The sequence below is a fragment of the Orbicella faveolata genome, unplaced genomic scaffold (assembly GCF_042242905.1).
Source record: "Orbicella faveolata isolate gen_17 unplaced genomic scaffold, um_ofav_v1 contig_12, whole genome shotgun sequence".
NCBI classification, from domain to species: domain Eukaryota; kingdom Metazoa; phylum Cnidaria; class Anthozoa; order Scleractinia; family Merulinidae; genus Orbicella; species Orbicella faveolata.
Window position 1 is genome coordinate 11,294,862 of NW_028301539.1, and position 24,347 is coordinate 11,319,208.

At 39.4% G+C, this 24,347-nt stretch overlaps 2 protein-coding genes and 1 long non-coding RNA gene across 4 annotated transcripts; 1 reads left to right on the forward strand and 2 right to left on the reverse strand.

The window, feature by feature from the left end:
- Positions 1-65: 65 nt before the first annotated feature.
- On the forward strand, positions 66-11,714 carry LOC110063052 (polyhomeotic-like protein 1). 2 transcript variants are annotated; one of them, XM_020770006.2, is made up of 6 exons: positions 66-380; positions 1,501-1,594; positions 3,767-4,032; positions 4,386-4,446; positions 9,231-9,345; positions 10,754-11,714. In XM_020770006.2, the coding sequence occupies exons 1-6, from the start codon at positions 255-257 to the stop codon at positions 10,935-10,937; spliced, it is 846 nt and encodes a 281-aa protein (XP_020625665.2). In that variant the 5' UTR covers positions 66-254; the 3' UTR covers positions 10,938-11,714. The 2 variants fall into 2 exon arrangements, with proteins under 2 accessions (XP_020625665.2, XP_020625666.2); XM_020770007.2 differs by having other exon boundaries at positions 67-380; positions 3,767-3,921.
- Positions 5,719-7,712, reverse strand: LOC110063053 (uncharacterized). Its single transcript, XR_002298189.2, has 2 exons — positions 7,531-7,712; positions 5,719-7,056 (listed from the first exon to the last, which is right to left on the reverse strand). It is a non-coding gene; the product is annotated as an uncharacterized LOC110063053 (long non-coding RNA).
- A 530-nt stretch (positions 11,715-12,244) lies between the features above and the next one.
- On the reverse strand, positions 12,245-23,488 carry LOC110063049 (ATP-binding cassette sub-family C member 4-like). The gene is made up of 9 exons (XM_020770003.2): positions 22,943-23,488; positions 19,755-20,134; positions 19,079-19,454; positions 17,546-18,277; positions 17,211-17,400; positions 15,942-16,365; positions 14,898-15,044; positions 14,346-14,482; positions 12,245-13,855 (listed from the first exon to the last, which is right to left on the reverse strand). Exons 1-9 carry the CDS (start codon positions 23,486-23,488, stop codon positions 12,939-12,941), a joined length of 3,849 nt encoding a protein of 1,282 aa, XP_020625662.2. The 3' UTR covers positions 12,245-12,938.
- Positions 23,489-24,347: the final 859 nt, after the last annotated feature.

Below are 24,347 nucleotides of genomic sequence, written 5' to 3' on the forward strand. Positions count from 1 at the left end.
TTAGTTTGTCAACTTACGCTACCCCGGGTGGACCCCGGGTGAGTTATAGAAAGCCGATGCCAAAGCCAACTGTGCTCTTGCATTGCGGGCTCAGGCGGACACATGTCGCCATTTTGATGTTTTGTCGCTTTGGTCGCTTTGTACTCTTTGTCCGTTTTTTCCTGTCACAGATTTCTTTAGAACAACTGTAGGCTGATGATTACTTAATCCTTCTCTGCTAAACGCACTACCGATATGTAAAACTTTGAAAAGTAATGGAAATGGTGGCAAACACGCTACATCTCGACCAAGGCCGTATTTCGAAACGGAGTGCATCGCCGAGAATTCTAACACACTTTGTAGAAGGATTTATCATACAAGAGAGCAACTATCCCTTCACGGTAAGACTGGTCTCATTTCATTATCACGTAGGAATCAATGTATGTAAAAACTGTCAGTTTAAATTCCAAAATCGCGTAAAGGTTTACTAATAGCGTCTGATAATATTGCAGCGTCGACTTATTCACACACAGGTGTTTTTTGTTCAAGTACTGTACATATATTTTACTCGGTTAATCTCGGGCTGTCAGAGCTTGCATGTGGCTTAAATTAATTTTGGTCTTTTTAATTCTTAGCGCCGATACTTAACATGCTGTCCAATTAATTTATTAGCCAGCCACCAAATCGTCGTTGTGTTTTTTTTATTACTATTATTTCCTAGTGATTAACATTAATCTTAATATTAGTGAAACTGAAAACGAGAGTAAATCTCCCCCTCTCTGATTACATGCTTTGACTTAATCACAAGTTAGGCCAAGTTCATAACAAAATAATACCCAGGCTTTGTACTTGACTATGGTCACTTATTACCTAGTATATAATCCTACAAAGGATCAAAAGCAACCTTCTTATGAACCTCCTTCTGCTAGTTCATGCTTAGTTATGGTCCTCGCCAGACACGCAAGAAATCATTAAGTGTTATAAGATACCTGACACTGTACATGTAAGTGGTCACCTCCCCATAATCTGACACTTCTCATAAATGGATACTTCCATCAGCAGACATCTGCTATACATGGCAGCTCGCTGAGCAACAGACATCTCATAATATTGGATACTTGTTGTAAGTGGATATCTCCCTTATGGAAAAGCAACCTCCACAATAGTGTTAGGCTCAATTACCAGCCACTGTTCAGGAAAGTAGCCCGACACAACCAGACCAGATACAAGAGATCGGTGGAAATCAAGCCTACAATAGTATTAGACACATCATAAGACACCTCCCAGTAACAGAGACCTCCCATCATAGCAAACCCCTTGTTTATTCAGGTATACCTCCCACAGCCAACGACCACTTGTAAAATGAAATCTTCAATAATTTAAGGAGCCTTCTCTTGATGGAGGGCACCTTTTCAAGTGAACACCTCATGCAAAGATACCCTTTGCCATACAGTATTTTGGAAGTGTTCCTAAGTTTAAAGTGTTATTAACAAAAATATCAAACTTCCATGATTGATATAGTCGGGTGATGACACTGAAGAAGTGAACCAAAACCAGCTCAATGGCAACCAAGATTACGAAAATGGAGATGTGGAAATGGATGTTGGATTTGAAGGTGCGATATAATGAACAGCCTGTTCTGTGGTGTTTTTGATTCCGTTTACATTTGTATTGAATGAGAGATACAGCTAACACATTTAATACACTTGTTTATACCTTGGCTTACATTTGTAACACATTATGTCTCTAAGGAGATGTGGGTGGTTTTGTAACTGGGAAAGCTTACATCTTTTGGTAGAGTTTAAATATATACAAGTGGCTTAAAAGAATTGCAAATAAGCTGACAAGAAACCAATCAAAAGGCTGTGATGAGCAACGTTATTGTAATAGACATCCACTCTTAAATGTGTTGATCTAAATCAGGCACTGACTCTACATGAACTATTACCTATTTCTATTTAAAGTCAAATGTTCTTTGAGGGTGTTAGAAAGTTAATAAAGAAAACCTAGATGGGAGAAAGCTTATAGTATTTATTTCTAAGATCTCTAAAAACATAGCAAAGAAAGGGAAAAAACTTGAGATAATTAACCCACACCTAGAATTGAAACCCCAGAACCTATGATCATAACTGCATTTAGTTACTGAAGATCAGTTTTAGATCTCATCAAAGATATAATTACATACACAACCCTACACCATCATTTGCATTTAAGTGTGAATACATGACGTCGCAACATGCTCCAATTGGTTCTCAAACGTGGCATGACTGGTCATCAAACATTTGAAGTTTAGCAGACCATGGTGCACTCAAAGTTCAGCACACGAAATGGCAGAAAGATTGGACATTGCAGACTTCTTCAGAGAAATTGACCCTGACCTGTGTCAATATGCATACTCCTTTTGCAAAATTGGTTTTACTTCTAGTATAACCATGAAATATTGGCAGGAGCAAGACTTTCAGAGTCTTTCAGAGCACAAAAATTCATATTACGGTCTATATTAAACTTCAAATGTTTGATGACCAATCATGCCACGTTTGACACCCAATTAGAGCATGTCTCAACGTCAGGTTTTCATGCTTAGATGCACGTGACGGTATTGATGGAGCAGTCAAACTCTCCTTAATGCTTTACCACATGGGGCAATGGATGGGCTAAACTGAAGATGAGGACACCATCAGAAAGTAAATAATTATACAAGGGGAGGAAACTAACTGATATTGGCAGGGAAAATGAAGAACAAACAAATAGGAAAGAAAATGAGAACCCACAATACAGAGATTTTATTACTTGGTCAAGCGTCCAGTACTAACTTAGCTAGAAGCGGTACTTTCTTCCTGGTAACCTCTCGGACAAGGATCACCAATGACTTCATGAATGTTTTCAACAGTGTTGCATCTCCTTATGTATTCTCTTACCATTGCGTTTTACACCATTTCTTATGTGCCTATCAATATTAAGCTCAAAGGGGGACCCTCAAACAGTAACATGTGGGGCATTTGATTTGGATTACCTTCCCTACCGTTTGATTTTTTTGTGAGGAGGAATGGCACTAAATCACATCATCACATTTGCTCGTCTTTGCAGTTCTCTCTAAATAGTTCTCGTGGAGATTGCATGGATTTTTATTTTTAGTCTCACCTTTTTTCAGACAATAAAGCATTGGAATTCTAATATTCTTCATCCACTGAGAGCAAATTGTGCCTCTCTTGAAATGAACAGACACCCAAAGGGGAACACGCAACGGCACTATGCTAAGGTGGGGATATTTGATCTGATTTAGTTTTTTGGGCCATACTGTGGGGATTTTGACCAAAAATTCGTCTGAAAAGTCAAATGCCCCACATATGCTGTGTGTTTCCTCTCCCCCCCCCCCCCCCCCCTTGGGCTTAACATTGACAGACACATTAACAATGCCAGTGGGCTTTAACTTCATTTTTAACCTCTCTAGTTCATTACAGTAATATATAACCTACAGATTAAAAACTCACTTCAATGGCATCAAAACAGACCAATTTTGATATATCAGAATTCAGCCTAAAACAATAGACCTCAGCACGAGGCTCCAGGGAATAAACCATACAGACTCTGTAGTTATTCCCCAGAGCCTTGTGCTGAGGTCTGTTGTGTTAGGCTGAATTTTAATATATCAAAATTGGTCTATTGCCACTATTTTCAGGCCATCCATTTTCCAAGTTCAGTGGCTTTAGCCACTTTGACTTTACAATAAAATCCTCTGTGAAATAACTTTTAATTTAAATTGTTGGTGTTCTTCATCTCTACTCAGCTGAAAGCCCATCAAGCAATGATGAAGCATTCAATGATGTGTTTGTTGATGACTCCAGCATTGGACATTGTGAACAGTGTGGCCGCCTGACAGAAGCCCCACACCACAGAGGTCCAAAGAGGTTCTGTTCAACTTCCTGTGCAAGAAGATACAGTGTAAGCTGCTCACGTAAGATGGTAGCGTTTCATGCTCGTACCCGAGGTGGACGGCATTCCACTGCAAATCAACTAGCCTCACATAAAAAGTCGTCTTATTCTTTACCCATGGTGAGTTTCGCTTTTTTTCTCCTCAAAATCACTCACCACCCTCCCCACTAGCGTTCTGACTTCTTATCATTTTCTTTCAATAAATTCAGTAACACATCTGTACTGTGGGCTATCACATCAATAATATTATTTCCAATCTTCATAAACTATGATTCAGTTTTGCAATTTTCTTAAAAAGTTACTTAACTAGATCTGGCCAAACCAAAGCATGTAATTGGTAGTTTGAAATATATATATTTTAACGAACACTGCTATAAATTGTTATCTGCCATTACAAGATAACAGTAATTGTGCTATGTGTATTTTAATGATCAGTAAATAATTTGACCTTTGCTCTTATTTTTATTTCATAGTATTATGACCAACAGGCTGGTCCATACATGGTAGATGCCTCTATTCAAGTAAATGAGTTTGGTAAGTGAACAAATCTCCATTGCACAGGTAAATATCTGTTATAAAACCAACAGTGATAATACAGTTACTTATCTTACAAGATGCACGCTGTAAACCAAGGGTGCATGCCTCAGTCAACTTATTAGCTGGAGTAAGGCCACCATGTTGCACAATGTCATTATCCTCGTCATCATAGGGCACAGGTGCCCATGATCCATTATCCATGCCACTAGTCATGATGATCATGAACAAAGAGTTGCATTGTTTTCTGTTTCGATCCTGGCATGTGGTACTGTTCCTATAGCTATGGGGTTCCACTTGGCGACCCTTCAAGCCACGGTAGCTCTGCTATGAACTAGCCAATCAGAACCTTGCCAAGTGCCCTGATATTTTGTGATATCAAGTTTCTGACCTAATATCACTAGACTTTTGAACATATTTGGTTACAGCAGATACCAGTTCATATTTTTTTGGTATGCTTTGGCTGCACACTAGAAGAAGTAACAGGTAGTCATCAAACATTTTCCACTCAAATTTTGGAAATTGTCCATTTAATTTGACATCTTTATTGATATCAGCCTCTCTAGACTTGCATAAAATGTGAACAAACATCTGCCTTGAAAATCGTTGTGTAAGCACTCTTATTACTGTACTTCTTGTGAGGCTTTGGATTGAGTTATCAGGTTATTTGTGTATGAGAATTACATAAATCGCTAATGAATGTCTGATCAAATTTCTATTATTTCTGGCCAAAATAAAGATTTGAAGGGACACATGTCCTGCCACATAGTTAACAATGATTGGACGAGGTTGAGCAAAATACAGTGATTGGTCACTCAGTGGCAAGCAGATCACTTATTTGCCAAAGCCAAAGGAAGAGGCTAATAATATTGATCTGCAAGACACTGACAAATCACGATCTTTTGTGATAACTGAGTTCTGTAAGTGTTTTATCGCCAAGTTTGTTTTTAGATACATTTTCTGAGAAGCAGTCAGCAAGAAAGCAGTTTCACAATTTCACACAATTTCCTTTTTCCAGTCAGAGGGTGACCATTTAATAGGGGTTGAGCTGTATATGTTTTTAATACAAAATTGTATAAAATTGTTCCTTTCTCTAAATGGCAAAACTAACAAACTAGTTGGGTGTGTCGTATCAGTTTTCATTGCCTGTTACAGTCTGGCTCCAAAATTACTTCAACATCATCAAAGTCAACAAACAGAAATGTCATACACTATAATCTAAGAATATTCATAACAATATCTTTCAGCATAAAATCACCACAAAAATAAGAATACTCAGCCTGGCACGGAAAAACAATAATATATTCTTTTACAAAAAAAAGAGTGTATATAATTTACAAGGAAGAGAAAACTGCTGTTGAAGTTAAGTGATGAATTAAAAGTAAACTTCCACTTTTCCTTGCAATAATTTTATCTGCCTCCTGTTATCTGAGGAGATACTACACAAGCTGTTAATACCTGGACTAAGTAGCATTTGTTGCAACTATGTACAAGTATACATTAAAAACCCAAAACACTCTTGTTGGACAAAGTGCAGAAAATGGCGCCTTAACTCTTAGAAACGAAAACTAGAAACCCTCCGCACGGCTTTACTTTTTGCTGTACTATCGTGGAAGGAAACTAAAGTGTGCTGCTTACAATTGTAATTCTGCATGTAAGCGTGAAAGCAGAAATTTTATATTTCGTATAGTTCTATAACTCAGTTTTGCCTCAGTCTGTGCCCTTAATATATACTTGTCGTTGACCAATTTGATTACAAAAATTCTTTTTAGCATGTGTTAACAGGATTCAGACTGTCCATAGTTAGTAGAGGACAACTAACTATGGACTGTCTGTAACAAACCCTTTCTTAGAGTGATTTTCAAATATTTCTCGATTCCAGTCCTCGCATCAGATGACTGCGTACTTAAATTCAAAATGGTCACCACAAAACAGTAAAGGAATAACATGGTTTTTTAGGGGAACATATGGGTTATTGACCAAGAGGGAAATGGATTTTTTTTTCTTGCGGGACACAACGCGCAATCCCGAGCGGACAAGAATGCGCCATTTTGCCCGCTTAGGTAGCCTATCACAGGGCAAGATTTGGGTCATCTTTCCCGCTCACGGTGCGTCGCACTCGGGCCCGCCAATGACACATCGTGGAGCAAATAAACAATGTCCCATCAAAAAATCATGGTATTATCACTGTATTGTCAACATACAAGGCCAACTAATATCCCGATAGCTACAGATTGTAATAACCAATTCAATAATACAAGAGCTTCGCAATGAAATTGCTTAATACTTCACTGAGGCATAATACGTTAGCTCAACTGTAAGAGTGTAGTCAAAAATAGCGCGGGAAATGTCTCTGCAACCAGTCAAAGAATGGGTCGAGAACTCATGGTTCATCGCAAAATTTGCCAAGTTACACTTGAAGAATGAATGAATGAAAGACTTGTTCCAAATTGAACATCGGCTTAGAAAGTCCATAGTATGTCATTTAACTCGCGGTCGGAGAAACACAATTCTCTTTCATTCGTCCTCTAATTTGATGCGAAAGCTCCCGTCAAGCCATCGTTTCATACGCCATACTCAATGTTCTTTCACTTGGAATGCTGACAGGGCCTGGGGACGAATTTCATATTTCTTCATATAAAATTATAAATAACGGTAAATTTTAAATTAAAGCGTAATTTTCACTCATTTTGTTCATTCTTTTCGTAGTTTAAAATAGTATTAGAACTGCGATGAAGGTGTTTTGATTAATACAAAATTCTGGTAGATAAACATTATTGTGTTTTGACTAGGAGCTAATCACTTTTTTTTTATTTTCGTAATGAGCGGCGATTTGTTTCCGTCCGGTTCGTTGTGTACATGACTGCAAAGAGCTCTGTAATGTCTCTAGGACTGGCTACTTTCTCCAGGTTTGCTTGCTAAGGTGGTTTAGTTTTTTGTGCTTATGTTTCTTGTTTACTTTCCGTTCGTAACTTGAGAAACAAAACTCCGTGTCAAAAGGTCCGCCCTTCTTGTCCGCCTCTGCTTTAACTTAACGAATATTCTAATATTTAAAGTGCCTATCTTGTCTGAATTTTAACTTACCTTTTAAATTGCTTGTTCGCCTTTTTCTTTCTTTGGTCGATTTGTTTTCGCGCAAGATAAGTAAGCAATATCGTATTTGGCGTCATTTATTCCTTTTTTCTTGCTTTAGCGGTCATTTCTCACGGAGAAAGAAATATATATTTTGTAGTTTCCACGACGATGTTTTGATATCAGTTGGTATGCCACTTTTCTTATCAAGTGTAAGTTATTCATAGTCGTAGTCTAAAGCACTGCTGTCCTGGCTGCCAATATCTTTTGGCAGGTGTATTTTGCGGACGTAAGGCATTGCGCTTCACTGACTCCAGTAAAACTTGTCAAAATGGGAAACGAAATGTCTGATCAAAAAAAGGGCAAGGGCAAACCAAAACAAGAGGTGCCTAGAAATGTTCCTGACGGAGAGGCAATCAAAAGCGAAGAGGAAGATCAAACAGGTAGTAAACGATGTACTGATACATTTCGCCGTTTGTTTGCTTTGAAAGTACCGCCGTTTAGATAGTAACAGAAACGCGTTTTTCGGATCAAGGTAGAGAATTTGAATCGGTTTTTCTATATAACTTAACTGCAGTCAATTGCTGGCGAAGGTCGCGTGCTATGATCGCAAAAGAAAGAAAGAAAGAAATTCGTCATCGTCTTGGTTTAATCTTGTGGATTTGTGTTAATTTGCTTTCCACTTCAAGCTAGCGTCTTCAGTAAAGTCAATTTAACGAATTATATCTTCACTGGCTAGATGTAAATACGCCGGGATGACAGGAAAACAACTGGCACTCGCTTCTCACGGAAAATAAAATGATTGTGTCCAGCTTCCTTCAGCCATTTCAGTTAATGTTATCATCTTGATGTGAGAAATTGTTATTTATGAGTAAGGTTTTGTGAACATGTTGTGTGATATCTGTTGTTATTTATTACTTTCATTACACTGAAGAACTTGGTAAACGAAAGTAATTTCAAGTCCCTTGCAGATATTTCTTCAATTTGTTGCAATGTTATGTAAATTCTTTTTAGTATTTTTTTCTTTTGTTTAATCTTGCCGTAGAAAATTGCACTTGCTAGTTATTCTTGGCTTAAAGCATTTTTTAAGCAAATTTTAACCCTGGAAGTCCGCCTGATTAAAAGATTGTACCATTATGCGAATTTTGCTGCATGATTTGCTAAACACACTTTCTGATTTTTCAACATTACTTCGACGATTTTATTGAACAACGATCTAACGGTTTGTAATGAATTTCCCAGTAAGAAAAATGGATAAGGAATCACTAGAAAAATAGTTTTGTCGAGAATAACAAATGATGTGATGTTCGCTCAAAATAAGTTTAAAAAAAAAAACAATTACTACGATCGTGCTTTAATTTGCATGACCTGTTCCGTAATTTATGGCTTTACAACGGCGAACCTTAAAGCAATTACTACCCTGCAATCACCCAATTAGAACGAGAATAAATAAAAGCTGTAACTGTTGGCAACCATGACAAATTCAGAAGACCGTTGGTTTTGATTTGACACCTGACTTAACAAGAAACAATGGCCTCGCTCCGATTGGCTGAGAACCTTGCACAAGTTTTTAGACGAAGCCATGGTAAAGAATCATTTGAAATTCATTTGAGAATCGATTTGTTAGAATGTATGAAGATATTGTTGGTAGATTCTTCGTCAATAAATAAATACAGTGAAAATCTTTAAAAATAATTATTTTGTTTTCGCAGACACTGTTCACCCGCTTAACTTTGACTGGACACGAAGTGATGTGGAACCCTTGTGGTTGTATGAACACGTTGAAGCTGCCAAGTGGAATGTACAGGAGGTCGCTGCCTTCGTAAAGTGAGTTTCTTGACGGTCAATTTCTTGCTGTTAATATCTATTAAGGCTGGTTTCCATATGATCGCAGACGATCGCGGATCGCGGATCGCAGATCGCAAAAAGTTTTGCGATCGTCTGCGATCATATGGAAACACATTTCTGCGATCGTCTGCGATCCTGCGATCGTGATCGCAGACGATCGCAGACGATCGCAGAAGATAGAACCATGTTCTATCTTCTGCGATCGTCTGCGATCGTCTGCGATCAATTGCGATCGTGCGATCATATGGAAACCAAAGTTCTGCGATCTGCGATCGAAAGGTATCCCATAATATTTTGAATTCCGACCCATGATTCAACGCTTCTTTGCAAGAAAGCAACCGCTTATTTGTTGTAAACATGGCTGGCGTTGAACAAGGTAACGTTAGTAACGAGAAATTTATGGAGGAAGTTGCATGATATCAGTGCGTTTACCACCGTAACAGTAAAGACTTCAAAGACAAAAACAAAAAGGCTAACTACTGGGAAAAAATCGGGGAGAAATTTAATTTATCGGCGGCTGAGGCGGAGGTCAAATTCCGCAACATAAGAACTGCTTATGGTCGTTATCTGAAGCGATTGAAAACGTTACCTTCTGGCTCGGGGCGAGATGCAGTGCCAAGGGAATTTCAAAATAGGTTGACAAAAAGAAGGAATACATTTGCTTGCAGCAAAATTTCCTCCTCGACGTCCGCCATATTGTTTGTTGCGATTTTCCCGCCAGCACAACGCGCGTGTAATTTTGACAGTTCCGCTGTCCGAAATGCATGCAACAGTCGGCTCTGCGATCGCTTGCGATCGTCTGCGATTATATGGAAACAACTCTCTTTGCGATCGTCTGCGATCTGCGATTTGCGATCCGCGATCGTCTGCGATCGTCTGCGATCGTCTGCGATCGTCTGCGATCATATGGAAACCAGCCTTTACACTCAAAAATTGCGGCTGCTTATCAGAGATTGACGGCTCCACGTCCTCTAAATGTTTTCCTTTCAAGGTCGTTTCGTTTGACTTCGACCATCAGTTAAAACGAGTGTGCCCGTTTTGGCATTATCGTCTCCTCGACGCTGTTAAATATCTTTTTTTGTTGAGCAAAATTCAAGGTCACTTAAACCGGAACAGTTCTTAACACAGTTCTAGTTGTATAAGACGAACGCAATCATTGGAAAAATGGTGCGAAATTATGGCATGGTGACCATTTGGATTTAGCTTACTGCCAGCTGAGCCAATCAGCTGCTGATTGGCTTACGTGTAGTACTAACCTTTCTGCGTTCACGGAGAAAGTTAAAATGGCGCGAAAACTGTGGTTTCACGTCAAGGTCTACGCGCCACGAAAACTTATTTCGACATTGGTTATATTCTTGTTAAATGGAAAACTGTTCGTTGTGTGTAGGTCCCTTAATGGCTGTTCTGAGTACGCAGACTCGTTCGTGTCGCAGGAGATTGACGGCCAGGCATTGATGCTGCTCCGCGAGGAACACATGGTGGTCGCTATGCACATGAAACTTGGTCCCGCGCTTAAAATTGTCGCCAATGTGAACGCCATGAAGAGAGAAGCACTAAAGGAACATCAGTAGCTTATACAGAACGCCTGATAATATTTGTTATTTAACTGAAAAAAAAAAGAGAAAATGAGGTTTTACAGAGTTGAACAGAAGTTTATATGGTTGAAACATTTTTCCTTATAAGAGCTGAAATATGTTAGTGCTTGTTTTTCTCGCAGGAAGCAGGCACAGTTAGTACAGGGTAGTTTGATACAAGTCATTGTTAGCAGTTCTTACTGACTGTTGTCAGTACAACTAACGGCGAGTTAGTTTGATTATTGTCACTTGCTTGCACGTTTCGGACTTTCATTTAGAGAAGCGAAATGTTTGGTTTTAAGATATTTTATTCGACGTTATTTATGTACGGAAAACCAAACCGTACTTTACCTGCTACTTTTCTGGCTCACTGTGCTCGGCTGCATTCGAAGAAGCTTCTCAACAGGAGTTGACAAAAAGAAAAATTCTCTTGATAGGAAGGTGTCTCTGATCGGATTTTACCGTCTTAACAAATATTCTACCCTTTAACGCCCTCAAAAATCTAAAACAGATGTAGAAATGCTGTAGATATGTATATTTTCTCGTAAATCTCCGTATTATAAATTAGCTGCTTGTGAAGTTGGCCGTTGTTTCGTATGGTACTCTTACTAGTGATTCTAAGAGTAAAATCATTGTTTTTCTTGTATTTAATCGTTAGAAATTCTTTTATCGGTGGATTTTTCGTTGTGACGGTTGTGGTTACCGATGTTGTTCTTGACAAATCATTGTTTTGTTGGCAAGAACTCAAAATTAAACATATCAGTTAGCAATGAACCTTGATCAAGCATCTCTTTGTAGTCTTTTAGTAGGACATTTTCTGCTTTTCTTTCTCAACCTCTTCGCGACTTCAAAACAACAAAAGACCCGGGTTTGAATTAAAAGTTGTTGCTTGTTCCCCGAAAACTCTAACTTACAAGTACTTCAGAAAACTGAAGTGCTTCGGAAATTGACGCGCTTGTGTTCATGTTACGGTTTCTTAGCAACCTTTTTGACCAAAATAGTGGGTTCAGACGATTCTCGGTGGAATTTCTATCTCTGCGAACGCTCTGCATTCAGAAGCAACCATTTGTGTGTGTTTCTTTTCTTTTTCTTTTTCTTCTTTTTTTTGACTTATGCCTATTCCCGTAACCCCAGCAAGCGAAAATTATGCTGCTTTTCTACGCTAAAATCGCGCTACCTGGAGAGTATTGTCTTCAAAGATCACTAATTTCCAATCCTGGAATTAAATTAATGTTGCAATCTGTATGAACAATACTTTGAGCCCGAATCATTAAAGCTAATAAAAACATTACGTCTGCCACATGTCACCATAAAACAACTCAGACACCAGAATTTTATTGAATGAGAACTTAAAATTTGAAAACATTTCAGCCATTCGTTTATTTTAACTTAATCCCTATAATTTTGAAATTCTTGAAAAATCCGTCAATACGCAGCCCACGGCCGATCTGATTACTGATTCTAATTATCAACAGAATGAAGTTTCGTTCCTACTGAGAATTTTTTAAAGTTTTTCGTCTAATTTAGCGGATATATGTACTTCTTCATTCATTAGCAAAAATTTAAAATTATATGCTCGCCCTTTTTAAGTTGTAAAATAGTGTCCACTGTTCACAGTGATGGAGAAATAATTTTTTCTGGCTATGTGGAGCAGAAAATCGCATAAATAGTACTTCAAGAGAGATCTAATTGTAGTCTTTTAAGTAATTCTTCTCTGTACTGAACATTTTAATCCTAAAATCTCGTGAACTAACAACCCTTATGAAATTCGAAGGGGTGCAACACTTCCTACGATGCTTATGGTAGATTGTATTTTTCAAGGAACCTTGAAAACTTGCGGCAAAAAAAACTTACATGAAATGACCAGTTTCCATCATGAGACGCGCCTGAAGGAAGTCGTGGTAACTGTCTTCAACAAATCAAGCCTATGACGTAATGACTCCCTTCAGGTGCCCCTCGTAGAACGAATTAGGTATTAACTATTAGTTGGTATTGTAACTAAGATAACGCTACTTGTTGATTTCGAAATAGTTCTGTTAGAACCCCGTCGTTATCTTGTAGAAGGACACTAGGTTTATCAAATTCTACAACTGTTCCTTTGTCCATTACTAACACTTTGTCATAGTCTATGATCGTGTTCAAACGATGCGCTATTGTAATAACGGTACAATCTTGAAACTTGCTTCGTATTGTCTCTTGGATTCTCCTATCGGTGCTGAAATCCACGTTAGCCGTGGCTTCATCCATGACAATGATCTTGTTTTTATTCAACAAAGACCTCGCTAAACAGAGAAGTTGCCTCTCTCCCACACCGAAATTGTTCCCTGATTCGGAGAGCTCGAAATAAAGCTCTCCCGGAAGTTCCTGGATTTTCGATTTCATTTGAACTTGCTCTAGCACGCCCCAGACCTCCGCGTCGGTGAAGCGGGAGAATGGATCCAGGTTGATGCGTAACGGCCCGCTAAACAGAGTCGGGTTTTGAGTAATGACTGAGATTACGGGCCTTGTGCTCTGAACGTTAAATTCGCTTAGAGCTAAACCATCGATGTAAATATTCCCAGCTGGTTCTGGCATCCGAAACAAGGCGGACACTAAAGAAGACTTCCCGGCTCCCGTTCGCCCAGCCACGCCAACTTTTTCTCTTGCATTAATATTTATCGAAATGTTGTTGAGCACTTGTGGGCCTCCTTCGTAGTAAGTTAGCGAGAGGTCCTCAAAACGAAGGCCTCCATCCTGGGGCCAATCTGGAGGGGCCTTCTTGTTGATGTCATATGTTGGTTCCTTGGGGAGCTCTGTGTAGGTTATGACTCGCTCTACTGCAGTCATCATGTTTTCAACATCCGCTGTCTGGCGCATGGCAAACTGCAGCTGGCCAACAGTACTGATGGCGTAAACTAGAGATAGACCAAGTGTACCTGCGAAAAGATTGATTGTAAGATTGTAGTCAAATATTCGTCCAAACTAGAGCGTTACTAGTATTTAACTGAAACTCTCCAGTTTGAGGTACAAAGTATATTCATTTCCTGTAATTGTTTAGTCGTTGTTCGCGGACTTGTTCTGCCGAAATACTATGCTAACTGAATATAAACAGCAATTTCTGTGAATTCCATGTTCTTACAACATTGCTGCAAAATTTTGAGGTACCCCAACCTCGTATTTTTATTTTTGTCATAATTGTAATCGGAAGTTTGTAAACTTCATTCTAATTTCGGTTACCTGGGCGTTCTTGTCATTTGTCTAGTATTGTTCTACGAAATCAAATCATTATTGTTGGGTTTCGCGTGATCCAATTATATTTTTGAGCTTTGAAGATTATACGGCTCTTACAACAATGAGCTCTCTTTCTATTCTCACGCATCTAGAGATAAGTGCTAAACGATAGCTGCTTCTTTTAACCCTGCGTACCTGCGTCAGTTGTTGTGAAAACTCCAGTGAATGTTGCCACAGCCACAAACAAGGTACAGACAAAGTCAAGACGAATTCCCATCCACCGGGCGCTGTGAGGCACAAGAAACCAGATCTGGCTTCTTCTGTCTTGTACCCTGCGTAATATGATTTATGTATTTCTTTTAGTGCGGTTTACAATTGAGTGTCGTAAAACCAAAACAAAAAGCAATCACTCTAGCCAATCACAAAGGGCACCAACAATCCAGAGAACCAATCAAAATTCGAAGCAATTTTATGCAGCTGACGCGAAGCGCGGGAAAATGTTGGAGAACGCGTCACAATTGATTTTGGATTTACCTCTGATTGGATGAAAAAGTGGCACGATATTTTCAAGCCAACACCTTTCGACAATCAGTGAAAGCCGCTCTTCAATCTGTACGATTCACATCTACCTTGTGGAATATGCAATTGAGTAGGCTACGAAACAATTAAAATTTGTGCAAATGGCTAATATGATTGCGCAGAACAAACCACTTTTACAGAATTCGTGATTTCTCAAAGTTTTCTTACTCGTTAAATGCTTCCATAAACTTTTCTTCCATGTGGTACGTTCTTATAATGATGATTCCCTCGAGTGTGTCCGCCAGGTGAGCCAGCACCGGGCTCTGACTGATAGCTTCCATTCGCTTGATTTCACGAGACGTCTTCAGATAATACCTACACAAGAAAAATATAGAGATATGAAAACTCCTCTACCACAGACGCCAATAAATATACGGCCATTTTTGGAGTTTCTTCTTTGGGATTGTTACGACAAGTTGAGGCTGGATGGGTGAGACATGTTGCAACATGTTAGGCATTTCCACACGGATTTTTGACTGTTAGACAGAAGTTTGGCCAGCACAGTCAAACTTTCGTCCAATTTCATTTATCTTCCGACGTCTACCAGTATGTTCCAATGACGGCGTGGTCAAACGATTACAACATTTTTTAAATCGTAATGTCGGGACCACTAGATATGCACCAAGTAGCATAAAAATGGTCGACTTGCTGACGATTATCCATTAAAATTACGGACGAATTTTTCCAATTTTCTGCCTTCTTCGATCCATCGAATAAGATGTACGTTTTCCAGTTTGAACAGTTTTTTTTTCGTTCTTTTTTTTTTTTTTTGCTCTTTTCAGTTACCTCTGACTAAATCATTTAGAAGGCAAATAGTTGAAACGCCCGCCTTGCTGCGGCTGCCGTTTTGAAGATATGCGGAATGGGAAGATATTTCTAAATGACAAACGTTCTTGTGACTGAATGGTTAGGGACCCCGACTTGAAATGCGGAGGTCGCGGGATCAAGTCGCCCATAGACCATTAGCTGGAATTGTTTCTCCAACTGGATTGCCTTCTGCCAATTGGGGTTTTTAACCCTGTTATATTCAATTTCAATTTTTGGTTTCTGAAATTTAATTCTCGGCTCCACTGGCCATCGGCTTTCAACATTAGCTGAGGGTAAATAAATGTGTCTTTTATCATACCAAACACTTCACGTCTGTTCTCCCTTCATTTTTCAAAATTAAGATTTCGGTCATAATTATGAGCTTATTCTGTTGACCATGTTTACCTGTTAATTGCAAAGAAACCTGTAACCATGGGAATGACACCAATAATCGCCCAGTAGTTAGTGGAGCAAGTGACGCAAACAGAGGCCAGCGTCTGCAGTATGTACTGTACGGAAAGCAGCGAGGTCGGCGGTAGGAACTCATCCACGATCCCAATATCCTTTGAGAACCTGTTAAGTATTCTTCCGGATGGGTTCGTGTCGAAAAAGTAAACTGGAGACTGGAGAATGGACAGAACCATTTTATCGTGCAGGTTTTCTGAGCATCTGAGTGTGGTATAGTAGTAGAGGAGACCCCGGAGGACTGCAAGGAAGAGCGCTCCGCCCACCAGGCTGCCATAGATAATCAGGTTTAACTTGTGTTTTTGGTCAACCCACTTCAATCGTGTCAAATGAACAAGCCACAGATTGGGCGAAATGATCGATGCTGTGGAAAAATAATCTGTTAGTAGGGGCAGCCAGAAATTCCTTGCACAAACTATGTGTTGCATGAAACGTTAAAATTAGCTTTAAGGAATAAAACGCGCAAGCTTGCTATTTCCCAGTCGTTATATGATTGCTTAACGGCCCAGTTGACACTACTAAAGTAGGCTAACCACCAGGATGTTTAAAACAGAACTTCCTCGAGAGATAACTTTGTCATGAAAAACGAATGCACGCTTTATCGATGTCCTGCATTGTGTTCAATAAAAACTACAATTTAGTCATCTCTATCTAATTATCCAGGAAGTCTGGTTTGACTATCAAAGGTTTACTCCTCTAAGATATGTACTCCTAAGTTAAAGGCTGGGAGATTCCATGGTGATCAAGTACATGTAGCGCAATCAACCTATCCTTCGATCGTCAAAACAACTACTAACTTAAATAAGGAGAAATTTTTATAGTTTTCGGATCACTTATTGTTGTTGCGATTTGTCTTTATCAGTATTCTATGTATTTTATATCTTATCTCAGGCAGTTTATTTAAAATGAGGAATCTAGAATTCTGTATAAACTGGCCTAATTACTTAGATATCTCCATTTTTTATATTTGTAAATATATTTAAGTCTTTATTTTATTTTATTTTGATCACCTGTGGAATTGGATTTGAGCTAGCAAATAAATAAATAAATAAATAATCATTTGTAAACAAATAAGAACTGCTACTGAAATCTAAGCAGAATTGCGTTATGCTCGGTTTTCAGACGTGTATCTCAGGGAGACGCGAAAGTGTCTGCATAGTGTATATTGCAAACTGCTGTGGTGTTTCCCTAGAAGAACCATTTATTTACCTTGAGCAATGAAGAAAAGCAACAGCAGAAATAACAAGAGCACTCCATGCAGGCCCGATCTGAAGTAGTCCCAGTAGAGGCGTGAAGATATGGTGCCAACAATACGGTCCTCTTGAGAAGTAGTCATACCCTTTCCGGCGGACAAACGAGAGCAATCGCTTTCTCGACGTTCTCTGCGCTTGACGTTTTCCTGCAAAAGAAATACAAAACATTTTATCGGTTTTCTTCTTTTTTTTTTCAGCATTGGACTTAAGGACACGATCCTCGGAGAACAATTCCCAGGCGTTAGACCTTCCAGTATTGTATGAGAATTCTTTAAAGGGTTCTGAAAATACCTGATCCGTTGTAACAGTCATTTTGCCTCCTTCAATTTCATGATACTTCTCTTGTCCGAGATGGAACTCTTTCTCCAGTGAGTCAATGTCCATCCCAGATTCTTTCATCTGCTGATATGCGCCTTGCTTCACAACACCCCCCTTGTCCAGGATCACAATGTAGTCCGCGCTCTTCATGTACTGAAGCTGATGCGTCACAAGAACGCGCACCTTGTTGCTGAGTAACCCATTGATGCAATTCTCAAAAATGTGTTTGCCAACTTTGGCATCCACAGCGCTTAGCGGATCATCCAGCAAATAAATATCAGCATCGCTGTACACTGCGCGTGCTAAATTGACGCGAGCACGCTGACCGCCACTTAAGCTTGCACCGCGTTCTCCAAGAAGAGTTTTGTCGCCCTCAGGTAACATAGCAATGTCTTTTTTTAAGTCGCAAGCTTCGATAGTTCGATCATATTTCTCCTGGTCGAACGCCTGGTTAAAGAGAATGTTTTCACGAAGCGTTCCGCTGTAAGCCCAGGCGGTTTGAGGGACGTAAACGATTTTTCCATTGCGCGTTACTTTTCCCGTGCTTGGGGGAAGTTCCTCGAGTAATGCTAAGAGAAGAGACGATTTGCCACAACCAACAGGACCCGTCACTAGCAGCAGCTTGCCTTCAGCCACCTCGATACTCACGTCGCTTAGGACTGGAGCTTCGTTTTTACCATTCCAGTGGCAAGTTATGTTGGACGCCTAGAATTGGAAAAAGAACCATTATTTTTACGCTGTTTAAATGACCTTATAATAGTCAAGACATAGAAACATTTTGACTTAATATTCATTTGTTTCTCATCCAATCTCTTTTACAGGGCATTTTTCATACCCGAGAACGAGGGCAAACTAATTGAATGATATTTTCAACCTTTGCCCGTAAAGTGAACAAACGAGTTGCATGTCTGTCTGAGGCACGCCTTCCTTCGTTTTCAACCGTTAGATACTCGAGTTTCGTTGCTTCGTTAGCGAACCTTTCCACATATAACTAGATCATTCAATCATTTTCTAAAGCGGTACATTAAACTTTCATGCACTGTAACTTGCTGATAGATCGTTAGCTATTGTCCTCGATGCGGATGACAAAAATGGAAATAAAAAAACTAGGAACCTGAATTTTAACAGCAATCTTCCACTTCCACCGAAACTTTCTAAATCGAGTTAACGTTTATCATTGGAATCGGCTTGCGCACAGAGAGAGTCAATTTTATGTTCCTGAGTTGCCTATTGCGTCCCTTTGTTTTCGGTTCCCTGATTTCGAAATGGACAAAGCCATCGATTTGTATGGCAAGTATTGGAATAACGATGTTTTCATTTCGTCGATATAGAAAGCCGCTATGCGAGGTGAGTGCAGGCGAACAGTCAGCGTCTGCACTCGTATCGTTCAACGGATTCCCCCGCCCGAAAAAAAGACCTTTGAGTCTCTGCGGAGGAGAGAGTCCATAGTGTGCATCTTCTAAAAAAGAAAACTAGTTTTATTAAAAGTATAACATAGCCCTGCACCTTCAAGAAGGGTTTTTCGACGGTCTCGCTGTTGTCTTTCTCCTTTTCGTCACCATTTTCATTTCCCGTCGTGTCTTCTTGTTGATTTAATTCCTTTCCATTCAATTCTTCTACCAGCAAAAAGCTCTCAATTCTCTCAAGAGACGCAAAACAGTCAGCAATGAGCTGCATGCCATCCGTCAGACCGTACACCAGAGAACGCCTGTTTTCCGACAATAGTCCGACCATTGTAAACACATTGAATGGTGTTAGACGTATGCCAGTGAAGATGAGTGTTATGAAGGCGATCAAACAGATCACACTGTCGTATGTGTGCTGCAGGGAAGCAAACGTTGAAAGAATGTTGTAGATTTTCCGCAGGAAGGACAGTTCAGATCTGAAAAGCAGAACAACAAAGCAATAGACTGGTTAAACAATGCCGATTTGCCCAAATAGGAGAAAGTCTGCATACGAGCCAAGTGACCCATCAGGTCCGGGCTTATGCCGATTTCTGTAGCATGGAGCGACTAGGAGTATCTCTATTTCCATCATGATGGAATGCTAGTAAAACGCAGGGTTACCCCCAGCATTAAATTCACCGGTACCCATTTATACACCTGGAGCTATCATGTTACTCCTGTTTTTCAAAGCTTCACTGAAAATTGACCTGACGCCTTTGAGGATTCCCCTAACTTACCTCCTAATCATACGCACTACATCTCTGTACGGCCATTCCCAAGCGTACATCTTCACCGCACGTATTCCAGAGACGATCTCATTCATCACTGCCAGCCTCTTGTCCGTAACACGTGCCGCCTGCATTCGAAGCTTAGCGACCCAGCCTGTCATCTCAGCTTCGTAGGGAATGAGAATGAGAGCGAATGCCAGGCCTGTGACAGCCTGCCATCCAATCAAAATCCAGAGGAGAATTCCTAGTATCACGAGATCGAACGGGGATCGCAATGACGCAAAAAGGTTCTGAGTGGCCAAGTCCAGCCGCTGGATGTCATTGGATACCAAGTTGATCACATGACCGGATGTTATCTTTGCGAGCTTTGATTGACTCATGCGCAGTACCTAGAGTGATGGATGACAAACAAATTGACTTCTCAGTCTTGAAAAAGAAATGGCGAAAGGTTCTTGGATTAAAACTTTGGTTAATTCAAGGAACGTTGCTCGATTTACGGAATAGACCTGTTTATCAACTTCAAATACTGAGAAAACAGTACGCCATCAGTTCCGAATTACCGTAAGCCTCTTTGTCAAAGCGAGTCTTAGTGGCCATCATTTCATATGAAAATGAGATTTCATTCACATGCAAATTCAACTCATTTTCATATGAATGGTTGTGTACCAGGCCTCGCTTTGACAGGCAGACTTAGGTCAACTCGGAAATGGGCTATTTCTTTAATAAAAGACATGTTTTCTACACTCAGTTTTTGTGCAAATGTTTCAAAGTAATTTGAGCCAGTCTTGGAAATGCTGACCTCAAAATCTCAAGTGCCCATAACCCACCCCACCCTACCCGCGTAATAACAACACAATAAAAGCAAATCACGACATGACATTCACCCACAGGGCGGTGATAAAAATACAGCGTCTACCATACTTGTGTAAATATGTAAAATAACGCTAAATGAACCTAGAAATTTTTTTTCAAAATGCAATCAAAACAAAATATTGTTTAAATCTGCACCTTCAAGTTCCCACCAAGCGAGTCAAAGTACACTTGAAACATTTTCACATTTTTGTGTTTTAAAGTCTTCCATGGGTTAATAAATGCTTACTCACTTATTTAAAACAGTTTTCTCTAGGAATACAAAGGTGAAATAACCGAAATACCCTAACCAGTTTTTAACTTCCTGGCTCAAGGAACGAAATTTTGCAAAGTTGTTTTTTTTACGCCTGTGTGATCATGAATGAACGAGTTAATGCGAAGGCGTAATTATTTAAAAACACAAACTGCTTGTTCTCAGAAATATTTTTCATACGAAATCTGCTGCCGAGAAAAGCTTACTAGTTTTAAGTGAAATGTTTTTACATGAAGCATTGTTCTTAAAATAAGCCAGATTGTAGACTACTAATAAGGCCCAGTTTAGACGTCGTGCTTCTGCCGTGCCGAACTAAATTCAGGAAATAAGTTCGACAAAAGTTAAGATCGGCAAGCAATTAAGTTCGACAAGCTCTGCCGTGCTACACGACTATGGCACGGCAGCGATTCAAACGTCGTGCTTCTGTCGCGCCAAACAAAATTCATAAATTATATTAATATATTTTGGCTGGATTGCGTTCCCACGGGGAGCTAGGAGGAGAATTGTTACGAGGCATCAGTAAATTCTGAATTTGGTTCGACTCTCGCACGACGTCTGAATCAGAGTTGTTTTTCTGCCGTGCCATAGTCGAACCAAATTGCAATTATGTTCTGCTCGGCAGAAGCACGACGTTTGAACTGGGCCTAAGAGTTTTTACTCCATATTCCAGTGATTTCATCTCTGGAGCCATACGCAACATTTGGTACCTCCTATCGAAAGTTTTGCATCTATCGCGTACATTCAAGGAAAAAGTCGATTTTTCAAACAGTATTTTAGTTTTAAGCTTACGTGTGTTGAAACACGGATAACCCACTAATATCACAAAGGGTGTAAAAGCGACTCATTGCAATAATTACCATGAGAAGGGACAAGCAAAATCTCTATTGTGATTTAGCTCATAGCATGGTCATAAAATTGTTTAGATGCCTTTCACGCTTCTCCGATCAAAAATAAAAAATGATAAAAAAGGGACGCCGTGGCATTATCGAAGCTTTTTTTCACGGTTCTCTGATCAGAAATAACGACTACTTTTCTAGAAACGACGCCTTTTACGTACTTACGCATGAAACCACCTTGAGAGTACAAACATATGCTCCAAGCCAGATTGCCTCCGCAAAATTCCGGCATCATTATTTGCCTCAGTTTAAAATATCAGTTCTTTCTTTTACCATGTCGAAAGCTTATTTTTGAATCTAATCAAGCGCATTCGGCGGCCATCAAAAGCCTCTGCTTAATGCAAGGTTAATGAGCTTCCCAAAAATACTGTAATGTTTGCATTGCACATTAATAAGCCTTTATCTTTTGGCTTGCTGGAAAATATCGTTGATACAATCTTTATTATCATTCCACTTTACCTCATTAATTTAAATATACTGAAGTAAAAAGATGACCTTGCCGGTAAATGAATAATTGTTTTGCCAGACCACGGATTTTCCAAATTCTATAATGATGTTTTTAAAGTAACTCAAGCGAAAACTAGAAACTGGCAAAGGCGTTCGTAGAATTATTTACGCTTCTCTGGTCAGAAAAAATAGATTCTGCTTTTTGCAAATCAGTGGACGCCACTTATCTACGCAAGAGATACTTCGTATGTTGTGCATTGCAAAAATATGGATCCTTTTTCTCAAATTCTGAATTAATGCAATGATTAGTCTTGAGAAAAGGAAGATCAAACAAGATGGACATTTTGCCAAGCACTAAATTTCAAAACTCAAACACCAAACAATTAGTTTGGTCAGCGAGGCCAAATGGCTTTTTCAAGAACCTTCAGTTATGCAAAGTTCTAACTTCAATGTTGTTTTAAAACAATTTGTTTTATTGCAGTTGTAAAATAGTTAAAAGTCATCGTTGCATTCTTAGTTCTGACCTTTATAATTTTGTGACCAAATGAATCGGTAAATGCCTAATTTATAATGAATTTAACGAGACTCTTCGTTATCAGCATTCGTGATCTCCGATGCGCTCATTTATATTTCCAAAAGAGCAGGAAGGTTTGCTGTAACTACAATATTCCCGCAGCTCTCTCAAAAACGTGTTCTTCGTAGCATTTGAAGGCAATGGATCTTGTACTTACCTTTTTATAAAGCAATCCTGTTGCTGCCGCCCTAAATCTCATTCCGAGCAAGGCCGACCTGTTTTGGTAATGATGTTGAGCGAGGTTCCTTCCGAGAGAGGTGATGCATATAAACGTGGGTAAAATATATTTGAAGCTAACGTCCAATTGCCGTATTCCCATCAGATAGGAAATCAGAAATCCCAGCAACACTGGCAAAGTCATTCTATTTGCCATATCGGTCATCACAAGACCAATAATTGAGAAATATTCATACCACGGGCAGACCCGCATCAGCGCCTTCCAAAATCTCGGCCTCTTGCCGTGATGTCTTTTATTCAATTCTTTTTCCCATTCCGTTTGTAATTTCTCTGTTAATACTTCGGATTTGTCTTCCTCCAGGAGTGGAAATAAATCTTCTTCCTCGAGCGGCCGTTTGTTTCCTGTGACGAAGATTTTGTTCATCCACCATATTGTGAGGCGGGAGAAGATGTTGGCGTTTATAACAGGGTTGACATTTTTAACGTCCTCTTCAGAGTTGAGTTTTTCATACTCGTTCTTCGCCATATTCCCACGTCTGAAGATCGTGATTCACGATCAAGATCACATGGCTTTAGGTTTCCATTGAATCTGTGGAAGAAAATGCCGACTGGTTTCATTGACATTTATAGATACCATCGAGAATAAAAACATGTTCCCTCCCAGACGTAAACTAAAAAATCAGAACGACATGCATCATCACTCTCATTATAATGCGGAGAACAATAATTCGCGATATTGTTATTTTCTGTTCTCCTTGATTGCTCACACATTCTTAAGGAAATGTAAAGTGTATAAAGACAAAGGCAAAACATAATTAACATTTTTTTTAATCCTAAAGTTTTGTTAATTGTCAAGTGCCATCTCTCAGCAAGTAGCTTAGGAGTGACTAGTATTTTATTTACGCTAAGCATGAACGATTCAAACTTTTTTAAGTTGTTAACCATTATCCAAATATAATAATATTGACAAGGGATTGGTTTAAAATTTAAGCTTGCGTAAAACGAGGGTAACAGCATATATTCCTCTTAATGAATTTGAAATTGCAATAGCCCGAATGTATTGTAGAACAAGGAAGTTGAGGCGGTTAAGGCCCAGTTCAGACGTCGTGCTTCTGCCGTGCCGAACATAACTGCAATTTGGTGCGACTATGGCACGGCAGAAAAACAACTTTGCCGATCTTAATTCAAAAATTTGATTCAAACGCCGTACTTCTGCCGTACTTTTGTCGAACTTAATTCCTGAATTTAGTTCGGCACGGCGGAAGCACGACGTCTAAACTGGGCCTCAGTTTCGACTTTTCTGTGGAAAATTAGATACGATCTTCGACAAGATTTACGATTTTCTAAACTTGAAAATGAAAATAAGCAAAGAATAGCCTCTTACT